At 42.4% G+C, this 22215-nt stretch overlaps 2 protein-coding genes across 3 annotated transcripts; both read left to right on the top strand.

Annotated features, from left to right (window-relative positions):
- Positions 1–11425: 11425 nt before the first annotated feature.
- Positions 11426–14655, top strand: abhd13 (abhydrolase domain containing 13). The gene is made up of 2 exons (XM_070976481.1): positions 11426–11620; positions 13504–14655. The coding sequence occupies exon 2, from the start codon at positions 13538–13540 to the stop codon at positions 14591–14593; it is 1056 nt and encodes a 351-aa protein (XP_070832582.1). The 5' UTR covers positions 11426–11620; positions 13504–13537; the 3' UTR covers positions 14594–14655.
- Positions 14656–17972: 3317 nt separating this feature from the next.
- On the top strand, positions 17973–21126 carry tnfsf13b (TNF superfamily member 13b). Of its 2 annotated transcripts, none has more exons than XM_070976012.1 (6): positions 17973–18397; positions 18493–18607; positions 19279–19335; positions 19583–19704; positions 20021–20171; positions 20413–21126. In XM_070976012.1, the coding sequence occupies exons 1-6, from the start codon at positions 18164–18166 to the stop codon at positions 20523–20525; spliced, it is 792 nt and encodes a 263-aa protein (XP_070832113.1). In that variant the 5' UTR covers positions 17973–18163; the 3' UTR covers positions 20526–21126. The 2 variants fall into 2 exon arrangements, with proteins under 2 accessions (XP_070832113.1, XP_070832114.1); XM_070976013.1 differs by having other exon boundaries at positions 18009–18397; positions 19604–19704.
- The last annotated feature ends 1089 nt before the right edge of the window (positions 21127–22215 follow it).

The raw sequence follows: 22215 nt of genomic DNA, 5'->3' as shown, positions 1-22215 counted from the left end.
CTTATCAACACAGCTCACTTTCCCAAGGACACGGCCTTTTCCCATATCCATGATCCTGGATTCCTGGCCTATATTCCCACGGTGCAATCTGGATCTCTGTGTTCACCTGGCCTGCAGCTTCAAAGGAAACGTACCTGTCAGGGTTGGCAGCTTTTGGCCTGATTTACAGAAAACAAACACATAGTAAAAGAGACTTGCTTGTGTTGGAATAAAATCTACTGTAAAATCTACTGATGTCAAGCCCCTTGCATTAATGTATGTGATATTAGCACTGTTTAACTGGTACCTTATTTAAACCCTCTTTAGGTCCTCTTATGATGTAAATCTGATTTTCGATATTGTTAACAACAACAATCTTGTTGAGAATATCTCTCATCACAGCACTTCACAACTGTTACACAAAACACTGCTGAATAATATGCATGGCATGATTATGTGTGTGTGTGTGTGTGTGTGTGTGTGTGTGTGTGTGTGTGTGTGTGTGTATGGGGGGTGTTTGTCTTCATCCTCTCTTACCCTGATGTTACATCACTGGTGGTCTGAGACTGTATCCTGATGCTCTCACAGTCTCTACACAATCTCTTACACGAGGAGTGATTGCTCTCTCTGGGAAAGGACCAGAAGGCTGGTGAAATGATAATCACACAGTGGGTTTAACTCTTCTTTCTCTATTTCCAACAGCGTAACAATTTCTCTCAACAAAGTCTCTTTTAGCAGCAAGGAATTCATTTTGCACAAGATCTGTAATGTGAAATTAACCTTAACGTTGAATAAAAATGTCTCTCTGTGATTGTGATGTTTAAAAGTGATTGATTATTCAGGGGTTATTATTCTGTTGTTTTCTCATTATGTTTGATTTTTGTGCACAGGTAATATCTTAATTTTTAGCCATGCAAACAGCATAACGCTAGGAATGGCATCGTCAGTCATTGTCACTCAAACACTGTCATATCTCAACAACTGTTTTGTGCATTGCCATGAAGTTTTGTACAGACATTCATGTTTCCCAGATGATGAATCCTGATGACTTTCATGCTCCTCTGACTTTTCATTTATCACCATCACTTTGTATTAATCACAAAGTATCACCATGTACTTGTGTTTATTGCCAGTGTTACATGCAAAACTAAGACGGTGAACATGGTATAACCATTATACCTGCTTACTTTGAGCACGTTAGCATGCTGACGTTAGCTCAAAGCAGAACCTCACAGTGCTGCTAATACTAAAAAATATACAGAATGTCAGTTTAAGAAAGAAATGATTTCATTTGCAACGACATATTTAATCAAACCAGAGATATGCGCACATTTCTGAGGAGATCTTGAATTCAAGGTGTGTCTTGATCAAACACCAAAACCATGGCCCTGCTTCCTCCAGATGGAAGAAGGCCCCTGCAACATCAGTCTTAGCCCTAGTGTAAACAGCAGAAGGCAAGACTGACAGGAACTCCAGGACCAAGTGTGAGGCTCCACATGCCAGCATGAGAGCTAAGGCCCAGCAGGCGTCCCTGCTAACAACACCTACCTGAGCTAGACGTGTGATTCCTTATTCCCTCCTTGGCTGTCTCTCCCTCCTCATCTCCTAGTTGTGTCTCTTTACATTAAATTCTACTGCTGTTGGTATCACTCAAGCTTTGAATTTGTTGTGTGATATGAGGTTACATAAAAAATTCATATGCTGAACTGAATGGAACAACAGAGATGAGACTTTGGATGAACCATTCATTAATACAAAGTGTGGTAAAGGCTCAGAGTGTGAGGAAGGAAAATGAGCCTGGCGGTTCTAAGTGCATTTGCCTCACACTAATCTGTGCTGTCAGAGAAAAGCACCTCTTGATGAAAGGGACATGTCTGCCCCTGGATCCAACGGGGGGGGGGGGGGGGGGGGGGGGGGCTACTGAAGTCTTTGAAGAAGTCCAATCGGATGGGGGGGATATGATGGAAGTGAAGTCAAATCCTGGCTTACATGGAAGTACCATCCAGTGCTGAGATCCAGTCACCTCTCTCCCCACAGGATTGGTATGTTCACAGGAAGAGACAGCTACTATCCAGATTGTGCCTGGGCTGGGCCTGGAGAAAGGCCAGGGTAGCTCCCCCAGCCCCATCTCTCTTTGCCTGTCCTCCTCACTTCTGTTTGCAGTGTTAGTATGCTGAGTCTTAGAACAACAGCAAGCAGGCCCGCCACTGTGTTAAAGCTCACAGGGCTAATCACACAGGTCCATACCAATTTCTTTTCTTAAATCTCTGTCTCACTCGTGTCAACACTGTCTCACTGCATAATTGTAAAATAATGTGCAGTGGAAATTGCTTAGATCAGGTACAATATTACAGTAAAAGTGCCTGGCGGTTCTCATTTTGCCACTTGACCAACTTATTTATCATTTATAGTAATATATACATAAACATGCATACATTAACTTATATTAAAGATGAAAATTGTCTACATGAATTCAACCAAAACTTTGTGCAAATATTAATGGCCTTCATTCATGTTTCCATTCTACAAGCCTGTTAGCATGCTAACATGATAGACTGCGAATACACTTAAGTTAGCATTGTCATTGTTAGCATGTTGACACTTTCACCACCACTGTGCCCTGAAACACACACACAGAGCTGCTAATGGGCTGCAGACTCTTTTTAGTCTTGTTACCGTTCCTCACTTAACACTCTCTGCGTGGCTTCCTTGTTTGTAAATAAAGCCAAGGTTTAATCGCTATCTAATCTAGTATGCAAGGTGGTGTGTTCTGTGTGTGAGCCCTGGCCTGTGTGGCACTGTGCTGTACTCAGCCTAAGCCCTTACTCTGCGTCATCCATCTCATCACACAGACTGGCCGACCTCAGATGACTTTGCAGACACACTCTGCAGTCTACCAGTCACGTGCGAATCTCTCCCTCTCTGCCTGTGGTGGCTTGCTCTACTTCTGATCACAGCACACATCTGTGCTTCTCCTGGCGATCTAAAATCTATGCCTAAGTGAGACAATCAAAGGGGGAGTGCCCTCCGTTAGTGACTGTTCACAAGCTTGCTATTTAGATGCACCACTGTAAATTCAGTTGCCCCGGCACCATGGTGAATGTAAAGTCTGTGTCACTGTTAATTGTGTTATCCGCCTATTTGCAGGTTGGCAAAATGCTCCGTAAAGCTGCTTTGATGTGAAGGAGGCCTGCCTCCACTACAGCAGTAAGCACACACACACCCACACACACACACACACACTCATGGCCTCCTTCCCTCCTCCTTCAGCCATCCTCTTTTCTCTCTTGGACACTTATCCCTCTCTCTCTCTCCACCAGTGATGCCCTTCTCTGTGAGGCTCTGTAAATATCTGCCACAGACAGTGTAAAGTTCAGGAAAAGGTCAAAAGTGATAAATTCTGCACTGGCTCTGTCTACTGTGTATCAGTGTAAGACCAGAGTTTGGGAAGGCACCCAGTGTTTCATCTCAGCATATCCATGGTTTCATCAGTTGAGATTATCAGACAGCAGCAACATGATCTGCCTTCATTTTTCTACCACCTTTCTATCAAACATGTAAACCTTTGCTGCAACCATTAAACAGACCCTCTCGGCAATGATCTGTGGAAAAACATCAATCCTTCTCACCGTGCTCCTCTGGGCTCACTGGAGCTGTGATGCATTGCACCACAGAGATGCTCGATTTACAGGAAGGAGACTAGGGGAGAATAAATGATATGCTGAAATTATGGCTATAGTTAAATCAATCAGCCCGACAAGATCGGCATCATCTGATTTTGCGAGCTCCCGTCATGCAGTGGGGCTAATTTATGGGGTCACAGTGGGGTCATGGCTGTAGCTGCAGCGATACACTGTAATCAAGCCAGGGTCCAGAGAGCCGAGGCCTGGGGAACATAAATCTACTATATGCTGCTGGGTGGTGAACTAACATGCACATGTGCACTCTCTTGCATACACACTCACATCAGGACAAATGAGCTATAACTCATTTATCAAGGTATCACACACTGGCATCAGGATGCCCACATTCACACAGAGATACAGACCACCCTGCTCTCTGCTAATTCCTCCCATTAACAGTGACATTCTAAGATATCTCCCCCAGTGCGCAGCCGCCAGTGTAAAGTACCTTTTCATTAAGCTCTTATTGTGTGGGCCTCAGGGGTGAGGAGAGGAGGAGCCTGGGAGTGTGTGTGTGTGTGTGTGTGTGTGTGTGTGTGTGTGTGTGTGTGTGTGTGTGTGTGTGTGTGTGTGTGTGTGTGTGTGGGAGAGAGAGTAGGAGAAAGGGAGAACAGAAGAGAGAGGGAGAGAGAGCATGAAACAAACTGAGAGCCAAGCGTGGAGATAAAGAAGGCAGGATGAGGAGGGAGGCAGTGATGTATTGTATAGAATCACAGGTTGGAACTCTTGTCTTTAAATCACAAGGCTCTGACTTACTACAGGGTCATATGACTGAAAAGGAAGAGATATAGGGAGCCAGATAGGTAGATCATGACATGGACTTGGATTTTGGCTCTTCCTCTCAATCATTCTTCTTCCCTCTCTCTGACTGTGATCCCTTTTCATGCCCCTATGCAGCAATTTATACCTGGAGTTTTGAGTGTGTAAACTTACATTGATCATATGTATGAAAATCACATTCAGTGCAATAATTAGACCTGGGTCAATTTCTCTCATTTTATAGCGACCACCTTATGTGACTTGCTGTGTACTTGATGCATATGCAGCATGTATGGTAGCATTGGTCAGTCAGTCAGTCCAGTCTGTAACTGACTCTTAATTGAATGGATAATTGTACACCTGTAGTGCCTACAAAGCATTGTATTGGTGTTCGGAGACTTATTTGGCCCCAGCTGGGCTATTAGTATTTATTTGCAACACCAACACACTGCTGCAGGATCTGTTTACAGCATGACCCGCTGACACACTGATGAATAAGAACCTTCCTCTCGCAATTGTATCACATGAAGCATTACTTTCAAGGCTATGGTATTGGGTGACATTACAACGTAGTAAATAACAGTGAGTGTGCTGGGTGAGAACCCTCATTCTTTTACAGTTCGGTGACATCCTTCTCGAGTGTGTCAGCTTGTATTCCACTGTGTTTAAATCAAGGATTCTCAAAGTTTTGATAATTGAGTGCCACTTTAGGAAGTCAGCATTTGATTGAGGGCCGTAGAATAAAACCCATGAACTTCTTGTAAGGTTTGTGATTGGTCCTCTTCCTTCTGAGCCACACAGTGTTTTTTCCACGGTGGGTTTGTCCATCTCACTTCCACATTGAACTGCAGCGTTGCTTGCTAAAATTGCTAATTTTAGTGAACAGCTTTAGCACTGATGAGATATTGCAATCCCAATGTTTTTCATCCTAACATGACAGATGCTTGTTAGGGGGGTGCAGTTTCACGCAGCAGCTGAGCAGTGTGTTAAAAGTATGCTATTGAAAGTGAAAGTATTGAAATGGAATGATATATAAATTAAAAAAAATAATGCATGCATTTCACATGGGGCCTACAAAAAATGTTTGTTGTTTTACTTTTTTTTTTTTAATTCCAAAGCCTAAATTTGGGAGAACATTCTTCATTCTTTCCTTCCAAAGCTCCCATTCATTCACATACTCATACAAACCCACACTCACGTGCGCAAACGCACGCACGCTTATTAAATGAGAAATGAAAGATGGCCTTTCCGTCCCCACAGGCTAAAACAGTAACCTTTCATCTGGACCACAACCCGTCTGTTCTGCCGGCGACCACAGTCTACATGTCCTCTGGTATCAGTTCAGTCAGGAGTGATCTCCAAAAACTACTCAAACAATGACTTATTACTGGTCTGACTGACCTTCACAAAGTGACTGAGCTTCCTCTAAACTGAGTGAATTTTGCTCTTTAAGTGGATGGCGGTTACCACTATGACCCTATATGCACTCAAATTCCTATGGTTTACCCTACCTTTAGGAACCTCTTGACTTCACTCAGACAATGTGGCTGCATTTTTCAAGGACAGTGGGTACTACTCCTGTGCAGAGGCTGAAGTCTCCACAGGCCAAATTGAACACATTGTAATTACAGCATGCCCTTGATATTGCACTTTTTCAAATGGGGCTTGCTGCTGAGACTATTTCATGCTTGCACTCCATTCAGAAAGAAAACGTTATTCACAGAGAAACATGTTTCAGCTTATCCTGACGCAATGAGTTCTGGATACAAGGTAGCTGTAAGTGGGATTAATGGCAAAAATGGTGATGACGATTACTGGTGGTGGCAGCTGAGGTGGTTATCACCTCAGAGTTGTTGGAGTTGTTTGACATATTTTCCCTGTGGCTAGGAGTTACGGTTGATCAGAAGATTGATATCGCAGTCATGTATGTGTCTGGAAGCAGCAGGATAGCTTAGCATACAGACTGGTGGCAGGGTCAAAGAGCTAGCCTACTGTCCAAAGAGTGAAAATATACCTACCTGCTGTTCCAAAGCTCACTAATAACGACAGTTTATCTTGCCTGGTTGTGGTTTTAATATGCAACTTTTTCTTGCCAAACAGTGGTTGGCCACAGTGACTCACTGGAGTTTTGTTGTCATGGTGAGGTTACCATGCAACCAGCAGAGACTCCAGGAAGTGGCTGTGCTTGGCTACTTTTCTCCACCAACAGTAACAGCACATGAATCCCTGTAAAAACACACTTCGTCATTTTAACATTTCTCTTTGTAAATGGATTAAAGAACAGTTTGTGAGCTTTAGAGGCGCTGCCAGGCATATTTTTTTTAACTCTGAAGCAAGCCAAGCTAGCTGTTTTCCTGTGCTTCCAGTCTTTATGCTAAGCTATGCTAATTGCCTGCTAGTTTTAGCTTCGCATTTAGTGTGAGTGGTGAGAGTGGTTTCTATCTTTTCATTTAATTCTCAGAAAGAAAGAAAATAAACTAATTTCCCAAAATGTCAAGCTGTTCCTTCAACTATGTGGCAGCAAGATCAAAAACAGAGATTGTTCATGACAAAGCAATTTTACTTGAACTGCATTAGTAAACAACTGGAAGACCGCTTGATTTAGCAGCTCTGGCAAGTGATGTTACCACCACAGTTGTTCAAGTGTCTGAAGAGCCAAAGAAAGCCTTGTCTGAAAATCATCTTTTCAGTACAACGGCCATTGTACTAATTATCTATTTCCACCATCAGCAGGGGTTGGGCAAAGACCAAGGGATTAATAATGGCTTATAGATAAGATTATTCACACTCTATAGATGCTGCAGATATGATAGGACCATGTCAGGGAAAGCGGTGACCACTCTACCTAATTCATCATGGTGAGTTGACTAAACACGGTGAGGGATGTCAACAGAAGGGGCTACAAGCCCTGCAAAGTTTAGTTCATCATAATACAAAACCCAGAACCTCATTCAAATCCAATGTAATTGGGAAACTATGTCCAGTCAACATGCAGTTATTCCTTTATTACCTCACTGAGTGGCTTTGGTTTGGGATTTCCTCACCACTTCCTGTACTCCAACAAGACAAGAGTCAGATTTCACTCAGGGCCACACAGACATAGACACATGTATCCACAAACCTATATCTGCAGGTTAATCAGAGTGATAGATATCATCACAGGTGTGACAGGTTTATTTGCAAAGGAAATGAGGGAAATGTAGCCTTTATTAAACATCTGCCTCTTCCCCACAGGAGCACTCCTAATTGCTGCCTGAGACATATAGTAGTTTTCACTCAATTTATTCCTGGCAGGCTTAGTATATGAAGCACTCTTTGCCACATGTCGGCAATGCCAGGTAGGTCTGCCTGGTTCACTTAGCTGATTAGGCCATCAGTGTACAGTGTACAGTCTCATTAAAGCATGCTGACTGACAATTGTGAGCTACAGCAGCTCACACTTTGTTAATTATGAATCAGCATGAAAGGGAAAAAAAGACAGTTTAATGTTGCGCTGCACTGATGGGTAACTTCTGGCTGTATTTGCCCCCTCATCTGTGATGTGTTTAAAATGAAGAGTTGCCATTATGTATTTGTCCCACTCTGACTCCGAGCAATGCTCTGTCTCCAAGGTGACAACACATTTACATTGTAGCCATGGACACCACATCTATCACCTTGTGCATGGCATTCAGTGACTGGCAAATCAAAGAGGCGTCACTTACGATGATGTCAGACGAGCGCAACGATGGCTTTCACAAACCAAGGGGAAATACGGTGATAGCAACTATTACACATGAAGGGATTGAGCCACAGCAGCCAGTCATAAACGATGGTGACTGACAGAAAAATCAATGGTGTATCAATAGCTTGGCCATTGGGTGCATGGCATGAGGTGAATGATAAGCATGTCCCTTAGCCTGATGATATGATATTCCCAGCCAGGCTATCACAGTCACTCCTCGTCCTCTTGCAGCTCCGACTTTGTATTATTGAGCTTGGGCCCTCTAGCTGTTTAGAGTGCTATATATCAAGTAATTGAGTCGTGGGAATAAGAGAGTGGAGTCACATAGTGTACTGCTATAAGTGTGTGTGAGAGTTTGAGTGTGTGTTTGTAATAGATGTTTTGACTGACATGTCAAAGGTAATTGAGTGGTAGGTAGGAGAGAGTGAACTTGCCAGCTGTCAGTCTCTTATAAGCTGAATCCATCAGAATGCAGCACTCCCTGTAACCTAAAGAGACAAGTGTGTGTGTGTGTGTGTGTGTGTGTGTGTGTGTGTGTGTGTGTGTGTGTGTATGTGTGTGTGTGTGTGTGTGTGTGTGTGTGTGTGTGTGTGTGTGTGTGTGTGTGTGTGTGTGTGTGTGTGTGTGTGTGCACCATGCATTCTATTGACACTGCACCTCCTACCAGGCAGGGCTGCAGCCACTGAAAAGGCCACTGCTCACACTGGTCAAGGATTCTGTGTTATTAGCTTACTAGTGGGATACCATTCTCCTTGTTGGCAAAATGACAAAAATGCATCCTCCTTGTTCGCCCCCCACCCCCCATCTAATTTATGGCCCTGACCATGGCTCTGAAATATCAGTAGTCTGTGTGTTGTGTGTTGAAACATCCATGGAGCTGTTATTGGTGCTGAAATAGCAGAAGAATTTGTAATTGTGCCTTTTTCTCTCACTCCCGCCCATCTGTCATTGTTAGCTTGAATATATAATATTCTCCTCCAGTCTGTGCTATACTGTAGCCCATATAGTATAGAGTAGTATCACCTGATGATCAAAGTGACAAGTAGCAACATGTAGTCACGGAATAGTAAGAGGATCATAGAGACACATTGCTCGCTGTAGTATTCCTATGATATTCTTAAAATATTTCTACAATCATTCAGTAGCATCTGTACTGCTGAAAACACACCCCTAGACCAAAATCACCTCTCAAACAAGCTGTTAAAGGAGAGACATGACTGCATATGTAGTTATTACTATTGCTTCAGCGTGTTCAAACTTCAGTTCAGACCGTTACCTTTCAAAAGAGTCCAAAACCACACATGTGCTTGGGTGTGCCTTGGACAAGTGCTTTAGGCTAATTTTTGCTGTACTGGTAAGGGTCTTCATTAAAATGCAATAAATATGAAAAATGTTATGCATTTTTATCTTCTATGCTTTTCTGAAGAAAATAAGGTGTTTGAACTCACATCAATTTGCAAAACATATTCAATGATGTGTGTCTTTGCTCAAAATTATAGTCACTGGCAAACAAAGAATGACAGGTGAAATGAGCACCTTACTGAGAAAGGAAATCTGCATGGATGTTGGACATATACTTGTGTAAAATGTGCCCCCTATATGGTCCCTTATTTAAAAAAAAATAAAAAATCCTAGATCCACCCCTGCTGACCAATAATTAAAACACAAATCTTTTCATATGCTGGTTACATTTTAGACATATACTGGCTGAATGTTGATAGCCTCTGAAGTTTTTATTTAAGAGAATAGAATCATGCTCCATCTTGGGTTTTGATGCTGACTTCAACACCACAGAATCAAACAAACTTCAAGGGCAGAGAACAGCCAACAGCTGTGCTAGTCTGCACATAATCTGTCTGTCTCCTCCAAGGTCACACTGAGTGTGAGCAAGATGTTAAATATAGCAATACCAACAGGCAACTAGAGGGAAAAACAACAACATATAATATCCAAACGTGCATTTAACAAGCCTTTTGCTTCATGTTGTGGTTTCATGTTCTGCTTATTTTGAGAGATCATCATATTATTGCACGTAAAGTTCTCAGTGATGGGAGTACATTCAGTCACAATCGGTCAGCTCGAATCCTTGGTTATCTCACCTTTGTTTGTTTTGTTGACCTCAGCTGGCCGGGGATGAAGGTTGTGTGCAGACTGACATGCTTTCTGTGCTTTCTGTTCTTTCTTCAAGGGACATTTCCTTCAAGGCCCTTTCTCTCAGCACACTACCTGTCAGCAGCTCAGTGTGTTACAACTGTCACATCTACAATTTGACCCACTTCTGTAGGCTGAGATGTGTCAGTTCTGACTCCATCAGCACTTAAAAAACATCTTTTTAATAGACTGCTGTTGAGATCACAGCAGCAGGCTGACATAGGCTTTCCAGGGATGGGATGCTTGATATTAGCATCATGATTTAGGAAATGGTTACATTACAGTCTTTACCTTTGCGACCCTCTTTTCTGAGATTCTGTCTTTTTAGTGCTGATTCTTGTAGTCCTGTATCAACATTAAAAGCAAACAAAGCAAAAAAAAAAAAAAAAAAAAAAAAAAAAACCTTCCTGTCTTGGCTTTATGTCATGCATGATCAATAGCTACAGTTCCCTGTGCACTATAAAATGGCATAACTTCAGTTTGTGGAGTTTGCATTTAACCTGTAAAATTAACCTTCACTTTGTGAATTATCTGGATTATATTCTTTCAAAGAGCAGCACCTGGTGGGCAAAATTTGAATAGCACATGCAATGGTGATGGCTCAACTTGATCAAACGTATCACACCAGTGTTGGCAACACCCAGCTGCTGTGTTGTGCATGACACAACGTTATCAATATCATATGACTGACATAAGGCACATTTCAACACATACACTTTTTAAATGAATGGGTGTGGCCCATTGGCTTTCTGTGAAACTGTATTGAGAATAGTCTTTGAGAAAATTGTCAGGTGACAGAAACTGTAGAATATGTCCTTGTTAGTTGCAAGAGAGAAAAAACATATGCAAGAAATGAAAAGATTAAGGCTAACAGGAGTAGGAATAGAGACAGAGGATGCTTGTTCATCTTCCTTGGGAGAACAAGACAGGTGGAGAAAAGCTGACAAAGCCGACATTGTAGGAGTTAAATAAATCCAGAAGATGACAGTAGTGCAACACTGAGACTGCCAGCTACCGTTAAACATTTCATTTGAAGAAGAAGAAGAAAGTTTTTTGTTTGTTTGTGTTTTTTCCTCCGGCGGAACCTTGTTTCTTGGGCTGAGCCCAACACGGACCTTATGAAGGCTACACGAGTTGTGCTAACCAGCTGTGCAGCTAGCTTCGCCGGTTCCTGCTGACAGTAACTCACCTTGCGTTCTCCCAAGTTAACTGTCATTGTTCAGTCAGTTGACTGCCACAGAGCTGAATGACAGTGACCGTGCTGTCTGTGTGTCACTGCTTTGTAAAAATTTCATGCAGCTGAGGCACTAAAAATGAGAGAGGGGTGAGTATGTGGCTACCTTCCAAACCATTCACGAGATAGGTGGCTAAGTTAAACCGCTATGACAGTGCTGATAGCACTAGCAGCTATAGATGCAAAGGATAGCTAGCGTGCTTGTTACGGAGCTAACTGGCAAATAGCTAACGTTAATTATAGAAGGGGTAGCTCGGTTTTATGTTGAGCAACATCAACGCTTGATGTATCGCCTCCGGTATGACGGTTTGTTTTGACAGTCCGGAAAGAGATCGCTCAGTGATAGCTGCCGGGAACGTTGGTTGACGTTAGCTGGCTAACGCTAACTTTCAAAGCACTCGTAACGTTAGTCGTACGTAGTTTTCATCAGGCTGGGAACAGCTGTCACCACCTCTTCGCTGTGGGTGGGTCAAAACACTGTTCAGTCTTGTAATATTTGTGAATGCATCCCTAGTTTGTTCCCTGCTTCACAGCTCTTGAATTGGCTGAACCCACCTGATCCACCTAATCAGGTTTAGGCTACACTAAGATGAGGAATGTGCTGCACTGGAGCTGTCTTGGACAGGATTGATCAGCACTTACATCTGCATTCAACAGACTGACAGAAGGGATGGTTGGGACTGACTGTGGTTGAAATTGTGATAAGCACATCGTCAGGCGTGTTTCCTGCCCTTTCCCCCGAGCACTGGACGGAAATGGGCAGTGTTTTCCAAGCATCAGTAGAATTAAGTGCTTTTTGGTTATGAAGGTGTTAATCAGTTCATGGCTGTTGGGGGTCGAACATCAGATATATATAACATTCAGAATGAAGGTGATTCAGTGAAATTAATGCACATGCATTTTGTTGGTGATACCAAACCTTACAGCTTTAATAAATGTAATTTTAAAATATAGTTCAAGTTAAATAAGTACTTTTAGCATTTGCCTTTCCATATACACATATTACTATTTGTAATTTGATGCTAGTGTTTCTTAAATAGCCTGCAGATATAGCAAAGACTGTTACTGAGCTAAAATGCTGCAAGCATTATATAATATACTGTCAAAGGACAAAATGTGTATGTACAGATTATAAAAAGACTGTTGCCATTTTTACAAATAATCTACCAATGCCACATGTTGAAATGCACTTGAGAAATACTGTTACTGCTTAAAAGAGAATGGTGAATTGCACGAAATGGATACAAAATGGATAATTAACACAGTGTTTGTACTATTGCACAGTTGAAAAAATATACAACACAGTAAAAAAAATGCACAAGATGGGATGGATGCATATATTATCATAAATAACAGCAGTGCAAAAAAAAACACTAGCTTAGCACAGTGCTGCATTAAATGATGCTGGAGTTAAACAGTTTGACAGCTGTTGGAATCAAGGACCCGCGGTCACGTTCTGTCTTACACAGTGGATGCAGCAGTCTGTTGCTTTAAGCCCCCCACCGTCTCATGGAGGGGGTGGGATGGGTTGTCCATGACTGATGTCAGCTTGGATAACGTCCTCCTGTCACCCACCTTCTCAGTGTTGTCCAGAGGTTAGTCGAGGACAGAGCCAGCTCTCCTGACCTGAGAATTTGTTTGTTTTTTTTCTTATTGACGTCTTTGTACACTGAGCTTGTTAGATTTATGAAGCACTTTGTAACCATCACTTTGAGCTCCAGTAACTTGTGATGCACACTTAATACAATTAAGGTCCGTCATTCTGTACTAATTTTGGGCAGATGTTCTGTAGCTCGTGTATTTTTTAAATTCGTAAATTTGGGTTCATCGTTAGACCACTTCTGTGTAGATTCACTAAAATGTAAGACACTGTTTTTCCAAGTATAGCACTTTCCTTTGTTGTCTACGTTTGTATTCAACCATTTTCCCTTCTCTCCCTTGTACTCTTCTTTTTGTTTTCTGTGTGTTTACAGGGTGTGTGTCGCGTGACTCAGCTGTTGTGTAGCCATGGAGAAGCCTTGGAGGCTGTGGGGGGCAATGGAGCGTTGTACCCTGACTCTGGCCTCCTGGTCCTGGGGTGCTTGTCGAGTCTCCCTTTTGGCCCTCATCCTCACCTTCCACCTGTATGGAGGGTTCTTTCTCCTTGCTCTTATTCTAGCCTCTGTGGCGGGCATCCTCTACAAATTTCAGGATGTGCTCCTCTACTTCCCCGACCAGCCCTCCTCTTCTCGCCTTTATGTTCCCATGCCGACAGGAATCCCACATGAGAATGTGTACATTCGCACCAAGGATGGTGTGAAGCTCAACCTCATCCTGCTTCGCTACACAGGGGGTGAAACACCTCCTGGAGTCGCCCCTGCCAATCAAAGCAGCCCTGCTTCCTCTGCTCCACCTACTATCCTTTATTTCCACGGCAATGCGGGTAATATTGGTCACAGGGTGCCAAACGCCCTGCTGATGCTGGTCAATCTGAAAGCCAACGTGGTGCTGGTGGACTACCGTGGCTATGGAAAGAGTGAGGGTGAGCCCAGTGAGGATGGGCTGTACCTGGATGCCGAGGCCACACTGGACTATGTCATGACACGTCCTGATCTGGACAAGACAAAGGTTGTACTGTTCGGCCGCTCACTGGGAGGTGCTGTGGCTGTGCGCTTGGCGTCAGTAAACCCTCACCGCGTAGCCGCCATTATTGTTGAAAACACCTTTCTCAGCATCCCCCACATGGCAGCAACACTCTTCTCCTTCCTGCCGATGCGCCTGCTGCCCCTGTGGTGCTATAGGAATCAGTTCCTGTCCTATCGGCAGGTGGCGCTGTGCCGCATGCCCTCACTGTTTGTGTCCGGTCTGTCGGACCAGCTCATCCCACCAGTCATGATGAAACAACTGTATGAGCTGTCTCCTGCGCGGACTAAACGCCTGGCCATCTTTCCAGAGGGCACACACAACGACACGTGGCAGTGTCAGGGCTACTTCGCTGCTTTGGAGCAGTTCATGAAAGACCTGCTGAAGAGCCACGCTCATGAGGAGAGTGCGCAGCCCTCAGCTAGTGTCACCATTATCTGAAAAAGAAAAAAAAAGAAGTAGTCAGGGACTGACTACAGGTTATGGGCTGAAGGAAGTGAAGGCTGTTGTGGATGTTGAATGGAAGGACTTCCTCGATTTTTGGAAAGAATGTACATTTTTTATGCTTTTGTCTGGGTTCTTATTTTATTTCACTGTTTTTACCTTTCTGTAAATGTAACATATTTGTTAAGGTGGTTTGACTATTTCAAGGTTTTAAGAGAGGGTGACAATGTCCTCATGGATTCTTTTGGGTTGCAGCTATGAATGCATGTATTTGACCTTTAATGAATGAAGCCAGAGCATACATGCCCACCCTGCAAGACACGTCACAACCACAGAAGAATTAGCCGCAATGGGTCTACTGAAATGAATTACAATCACTGAAACAATTGTTCATAGTGAGACGACCTCACGAGGAATTACAAAACTTCAGAGAAAACAGATTACTGCTGGAATTAAAGTTACAATTCTTCTGATAAACAAAATGAAACACTGACAATATGTAGACCTATACTGTATATATACATCTTTGTTAATCCATTGCACTTTTTTTGTTCAGATTTATCCAAGTGTTGAGTTCTGTAGGCTAACATCTTCTGAGCAATACCTTGATGGGCATAAGGATTTTTTTTTTCTCCACTTTTGGTGAGAAACATTAATATTTAGAGTACTTGCAGCAGCTTGGCATGACATGGCGTTGTGGTGATCAATATTTATGTATGCCCTTGAAAACGTTTGTCTGGCACAACAGCATTAAAAAAAAATAAATACATTAAAAAAAAAAATCTTGTGCTGCTGGATAATTATGTTCAGCCACAAAAAGTGTTGGCTGACACAAAGTGGTCAGTGAGATAAGGTTGACGTGCTACTTCTGCCTATCCAAAATAAGTTGAGATCTTATTTCCTGTCGAGCTACTTCTGTTTCAGTGCGATTGGGAGCCGCTGCTGTTACTGTGTCTAGAACAGGCTTCGCTCTGAAAGTCGCTGTTGAGCAGTTTGGCTCCTGTACTGTAGTTTGGTACGGAGCATTTGTTCTGCGTGTCGTTTATTAAAGGATGGGCTCTTCAAGTCTCAGCACAACACTCCAACACATGCTCATATGTGCAGTGAAAGAGTCATTGATGGTCTGTAATCCTCCTGTCCACGCTGACAGATCTGCTTCTAATGTAAATGCATTGGAAAAGCTGGGGGACAGAAAACAGAGTTCTTTTTATGCAATAAAAGTTGAGCAGAAGCTAATATGAGTTGTCAGCTGTGTGAGTAAGACAAGTATTGACAAGAACGTTTCCTCTTTGTGTTACTAATCCTCTGCTAAGATCAACAAGGAAGCGGGCATTTTATGTGAGAAAGACTCTTTGAAAGCTGCTCCCTGAAACGTCAGCTGAACTTTGGACTGTGGATTGTCTTACACTCTGATTGCACTCCAAATATATTTCTTAATAGCTTACAGACAGGAGGACTGATTACAGCAGTGACTATTCCAACAAACATTTATATGGGCATGTGAGTATTGTACTAAGATCGTCTTGAAAAAAATCCAAACCTGTCCTTTAAGAGCCAAAAACAAAGTGTGAGCATTTTTAATCAAACGTTGCGATTATTTGTTAGCTATTATCATCAGCATCATAATTGTTAATTGGAGGAGTCCAGGTTCTCGTCTCACCTCGTGCTTATGTGGCAAAATGGCTTTACTCACTTGGAGGGCTTTTAATGAGCTAATTAACCTTTCCTGCATGTCTTCCAGGGGGTGGAGCAGAGCCTGACGACCCTGTTATCTGCTCTTGCTTTCCAAATGCAGCATGCTGCACTGCAGTGGTATCAAAGCCATTTGAATACAGATCTCCTTAGCCATATTTGATACTGTTTGTTAACAGTACGCTCAACAAAATTTAACATCGGAAGACCAAATGTGTTTGTGTCAATGTGATAACAACTTGAAAAATGGTGTAAAGGCTACTATGAATGTAAATTGTGGTCTTAAATGAACAAGTGTGCTTTATAAGAAATTATGTATAGGTGTTTTTTTTTCTCCCTTTTTGTGTGACTTTTTGCCACCAGTGGCACACGACAGTACCAGACATTTTTGTATTATATCAAACCCATAAGCTGAGTGGGATGCGTTCAATTTAAGGATTTTTTTTTTATCTGATCATATGTTGGTAGAGCACATTGTGCACTCTAATTTTAACCATGTGGCTATACACTGATTCAGTTCCGTGTGCTTATTCTTTACACACTTCTGTTGTTTGTGTCTTCATTCAAGAAAACGTGTAGGAGCTTGTCATCATTCACTTGACTTATTGCTTTGGTGGCGGGCTAAAGCAGAATTGCTATCTAGAATATTGGCTTTTATCCGGGCCAAATGTATTGTTACTGTCCAACATCCTGTTGAAGAAAAGAAATTGAATCAAACTGAATGTTCATTTTTTCTACAAAGAAAATCATTTGCCAGGTTCTGTGCAAATGCACTATGGGACATATTTTTATATGTTCACATGATTGTGACGAGAGCGGAATGAATGCTGTTGAAAGTGTCGGTTTAATTTGCATTTGCAAGCTGGCATGTGATTATGTTGAGTCTCGGCCAATTTCTGTGAAGAATCTGCACAGTGTTGACATTATTGTGTACATCGACCATGACTTCTGGAAACATCGATGGATATCTGATCAGTCGGACACCTGAGTTACTCATCTCTCTCTTTAGTGTGAGGCAGTCAGTTTGAGGGGTTTTCCATTTTAGAGTGATGTTTCTTTTCTATTTCAAAACAATCTTGACAACTTCTTTGTAAGCACACATTTTCACTTTCTATTTTCTGTACTGTAACATGCAATAAATTGATACCTAAAAGCTGTTTGTCTTGCCTTGTTTTTGTTCTAAGCTTTTTCTAATGTAACAGTTCCAAATTTCATTTATGCAACTTGGCATCACTTCGCTTTTTACATTCTGGGAATCGCAATTTGTTTGTTTTGCCGTGTTATGTTGCTGTAATTTTTGCACTTCCTTCTTTCAGTACGTGTTGGCTCCCCTAACTGTCAAATTCAAATGCGGTGGTGTCATTAATAATGTTTATTCCTCCTTCTTAGTCTGACACCTCTCCCCCTATTTCCCTACCACACCATCAATCATCTAACTGCCAAGACTGTCCTTCCTGTTTCCACTCTGCCACTGCTGCACGGGTTGTTCGTTAGAACGTGGAGGAGTTGAGACGTGTTTTATCATTTTGAAGAAGCAAGATGAAGAGGAAAAAAAGAGATATTTGTCAAGGCCCCTGGCCAGGCAGGAAGCAGTAAATGTGGTTAGCTGAGCGGAACAATAGAGGGGAAGCTGTGTTGCCCTTTTTTTTTTTTTTTTTACTGTATTCGTATTGCGTAGTCCCTCAGACTAGACTGGAACCGGCTAGCGAAGGACAAAAGCGAGAGTTTAGGAAGTCAGTGAAGCATTTAGACAGGAATTAAGGTAAAGCTGGGGGCTCAGGAGAAAACCTTGATGACAGAAGCAAACACCTACCATCCTTAGCAGTCAGCACAGTAGTTCAGTCATGCTGCCAATGTGAGCTCTCAGGAGATCGCATGGGACCTACGATGGCAGTTTTGGCAAGTGTGGAGTCAGGGACTGGGCAAAAGGCAGGTGAAGGCAGGCTGTCCTGGCCAGTGTTTCTGCTGACGCTAGCTGCTGTCACCTCCTCCTCTTTTTCAGCGTTATCCCTGTACCAACTGGTGGCACTCAGAGCTGAGGTGGAGGTGCTCAAATCAGAGGTGTTTCGTAGGAGGGAAGAGGGGCAAGAGGCCAAACATGGAGGCCAGGTGAGAGACAACTAGTCCTTTAGGACATAAACACAGGACCAGCATTTTACCAGCGTTTATGGTTTTACTAAGGGCTTTATTGTGTGTGTGTTCAGACTGAGGATATCAGTATCAGGAGAAGCAGCCAAGAGGCCCTGAACCAGACTGAGTCTCAACATGCCTTCACGCTGTTAAGGAGGAGAAGATCGGCCTCCGGAGCAGAGACAATAGGTAAGACATGTTAGGCTCACCCGAGCCTGACCTTTTAGATAATGAATGGGAGTTCCTTCAGTTGCCTGCAATCTAAAATTGGAGGTGTTTTACAAGTCCCTTGTTTCACTTGTAAAAAGGCTGAGTAACACTGGTGATTAAGATTTTCAATAGATTCCTCACGGTTATATTTCCCATACCATTCTCAAGTCAGGTTTATTGATCACAAACCAACTCTTTACAAACTGTATTATCTTCTACTCTTTTAACACTTTGTTTAGAAAATGAAAAATACCCCGAACAAACATTGTCCACAATTACAAAAGACTTACAATCAAGTGTGAATGACTCATTAGCCAGGGGACCACTCATCATGACTCATTTGCTGATAACCACAAGTAAAATGAGATGTCTGATTTGTGGGGTGAATGCTACCATCTATTTCTGCTGACTATTAACTAATGGTGTGAATGTGCGCACCATCAGCTCAAACTATTTAACAATCCCCAGGGTGCAATATTTACAGTACACTTCTGCTAAGTGCCGACACTGTCAATGGATTTTCACCCAATAAGGAAAAAGGGAAGGAGCAGAAAGAAAAAAAGAGACAGCTATGAAATTAACTGTGCAGATGGGAAAGAAACTGCTGACCATTTCTAACATGTCTAAATTTCTGTTTTGTTTTATCACAGTTTCTCTGCCGTGTCTGCAGTTGTTGGCAAACAACAGCAGGAAAACCTTCAGGAAAGGTACCGTATGTCTGTGCTGGTCTGGGTTATGAGAGTGTAGTGATTTGTCATTTTTCTTTTTGGGTTTTATTTACCTTTTAACATTGGTTTTGTTTGGAACAGACAACATTTTACACTAAAATGTACATACTGTACACATAAATACAGAAATCCCAACAGTAACTGAAAAGAAAAAAACTGTTGGGATAGATGTTTAGCTTTAGCTGCGTTGACATGTTTCCTAATATGTTCTTATTCCCTGAATCAGAATTTACTGGGCCGCACACAGGTATCCCCTGGCTGACTGGGCTCAAGAGAGGCTCTGCCCTGGAGGCAGACGGAGACAGCATGTTAGTCAGAGAGGAGGGCTACTACTTTGTGTACAGTCAGGTTGGTCTATTTGCTGCCATTTCATAGTTTCCCCACAGAGGGGTGCTGCTAGTCTGTCTGCTGATCACAAGATTTCACATGAGCAGGGAACACGTCCACATTCATGGCAGAAAAAAGGGTGTGCTCCATCTAAGCGTGCAGCTGGTTAACAGACCTTGAAGAAGGTCAGATGAAGAGGAGAAAATGCAAATGATGCATGCATGATAAACAAAGTAGCAAATGCTGCAAACACCCCCCACGCGACTGTTATTGCATGTTAAAACCCATGCTTGTGCTTTACCTTGTAGATTTAACCCAGTCTTTCTGGTGTGCTCAGGTCTACTACATGGACACCACCTTTGCAATGGGTCACGTGGTGATCCGGATGAAGAGGAACGTGGTGGGAGACGAATCCCCATATGTGACCCTGTTCCGCTGCATCCAGAATATGAACCCTGTCTACCCTTACAACACCTGCTACACAGGAGGTGAGCGGTGTTATTGTTTATGTCCAGCTATGTGCACCCTTTTTACAACAGCTGTTACAGAAGGTCAACCACCGTGTTCTCCTCTTCAGTCAACCTCTCAACCATGTGTGTGAGTGTGCATGTGTGTGTGTAATGGCTGCATGTGTGTCAGTAGTTGGGTATGGATGATAGCTGTATGTGGTAGGAAAGGAGGAAAATGCCTGGTGAAGGTATGAAGGTCTCAAGTGTACATTTCCCTCAGGTGTTGTGAAGCTGGAGGTCGGGGACCGCTTGGAGCTGCTGATCCCTCGCTCCACAGCCAACGTGTCCCTGGATGGAGACTCCACCTTCCTGGGTGCTTTCAAACTGGCTTGAAGTGCATCACCTCATTTTAGACCCCCAGGGACGCTTATGTGGAACGAACCATGCAACAAGGCACAGTTCTCGTGACCTAGCCTGACTTTTGGTGTTCTGAGAAGAACACAGGAAGCAGCCACTTCTGCGCAGGCAGAATGACTGACTGCGCTGCTTGTTCACCCTGAGGGGACATGAAGAGTACGATGAGCTGATGGCATAGCCTTTGTTCTTAAGAATACATGTATATTATAGCTACAGCTGAATTAGGTTCATTTCACATCAAAACAAAACATTTTAACCGCTGTCTGAATCAAGTATTTTTATTCAAATAATCACAAACACATTATAAGGTCTGAGGGGTGAGAGATGCGTTACTTGTGTGAAATCCTTCTACTACTGTTTTAATCAATAGTCCTTCCTCCTGTGGCAGCAGCAGCGTCACTGTGCCGCTGAGACAGCCATTCTCATACGCTTCATTGTGTTACATATTTAAACATAACCACCAGTGGTTTGATTTATCATCTGAATGCCATAATTTGATTTAAGCTGACCTATATATGTCAAACTGATTGAATTTCAGATCCAATAAAGTGACAGTTCTTGGTGATGACATCATCCTGAATCTGGGTGTTGTTCCTTTGTTGGCCACCAGAAGGAAAGACTTCAGTGTGACAGAGAATCCTGCCAGGCAGCACAGAGGGAAATCAAGCTGAGGTTGAGCAGGGATGGTGGAAATAAGGAAAAAAGTACCTATTTTTAGATAACTCTATAAGCAGATGATGTCTGCACATTCAAAGGAGCTGCTGCTCAATGAATTTGTAATGTCTGAGGACCCTGGAAGACACAGTGAAATATCCTCAATGGATGATTCTTCCCTTTATCTTATGTTAAGCTAGAGGCAGAGGGAGAGTTACACCTGGGACACGTTTTGGCCAAAGGATTATCTTGACTTTTACATGACTTGACACACATTCTGAAAATTACTCATAATATCTGGTGTTAAAATTAACCTCCATTACATTCAGAGCAGATTATACAGTAGAGCTGGGCGATAATTCAGTGTTATAATTAATGGATTTCGGTGGAATCATATTGTGATCATGACATGTTATTGTATAAAGTATTATTTCAAAAATGAATGAATCAAATCAAACTGGAATCAGTTAATATATGTAGGTTTTATTTCACACATTATAATAGTAATAGTTTTAATAGTTTTTAAAGTAGAATAGTGGAACACAGTTCACTGCATCAATATGGCTCATCATGATACATTTAGATTAAGGAAAAATATGAATATTGTGACACTGGTCTCAAGCATAACACCCATCCTAAGCATAAATTACACCTTAGATAAACACAAACTAGAGAGAGCCTGCCATCAGGGAACACACATACTGTACTGCTGCAAAACATATTTTTAGGATGCAGAGGCTTGTTTATAACTGAGCTGGTGTCTATGTATTGCCTACACACAGAAAAGGCTGGCTTTTGTACTTGTCCGTCTTACTTTCTCTTGCTTTTGTTCTGGAATTCTGCAGCAACAGATTTTGAAGTCACTTGATCTCTCTCTCCTTTGATGGTTTTAAAGACTCGGTGGTTCTGAGCATCAGACACAGAAAAACATTTTGGTGAACCAACAGTGAGATTTGTGTGAGGAACATTTACAGCAGTTTGGAGCAAAATATGAAATAGATTTTTCTGACAA

The sequence above is a fragment of the Chaetodon trifascialis genome, chromosome 12 (assembly GCF_039877785.1).
Source record: "Chaetodon trifascialis isolate fChaTrf1 chromosome 12, fChaTrf1.hap1, whole genome shotgun sequence".
Classification (NCBI taxonomy): domain Eukaryota; kingdom Metazoa; phylum Chordata; class Actinopteri; order Chaetodontiformes; family Chaetodontidae; genus Chaetodon; species Chaetodon trifascialis.
Note: the sequence above shows the minus strand (reverse complement) of the source record. Positions and strands in the feature narration are given on the sequence as shown.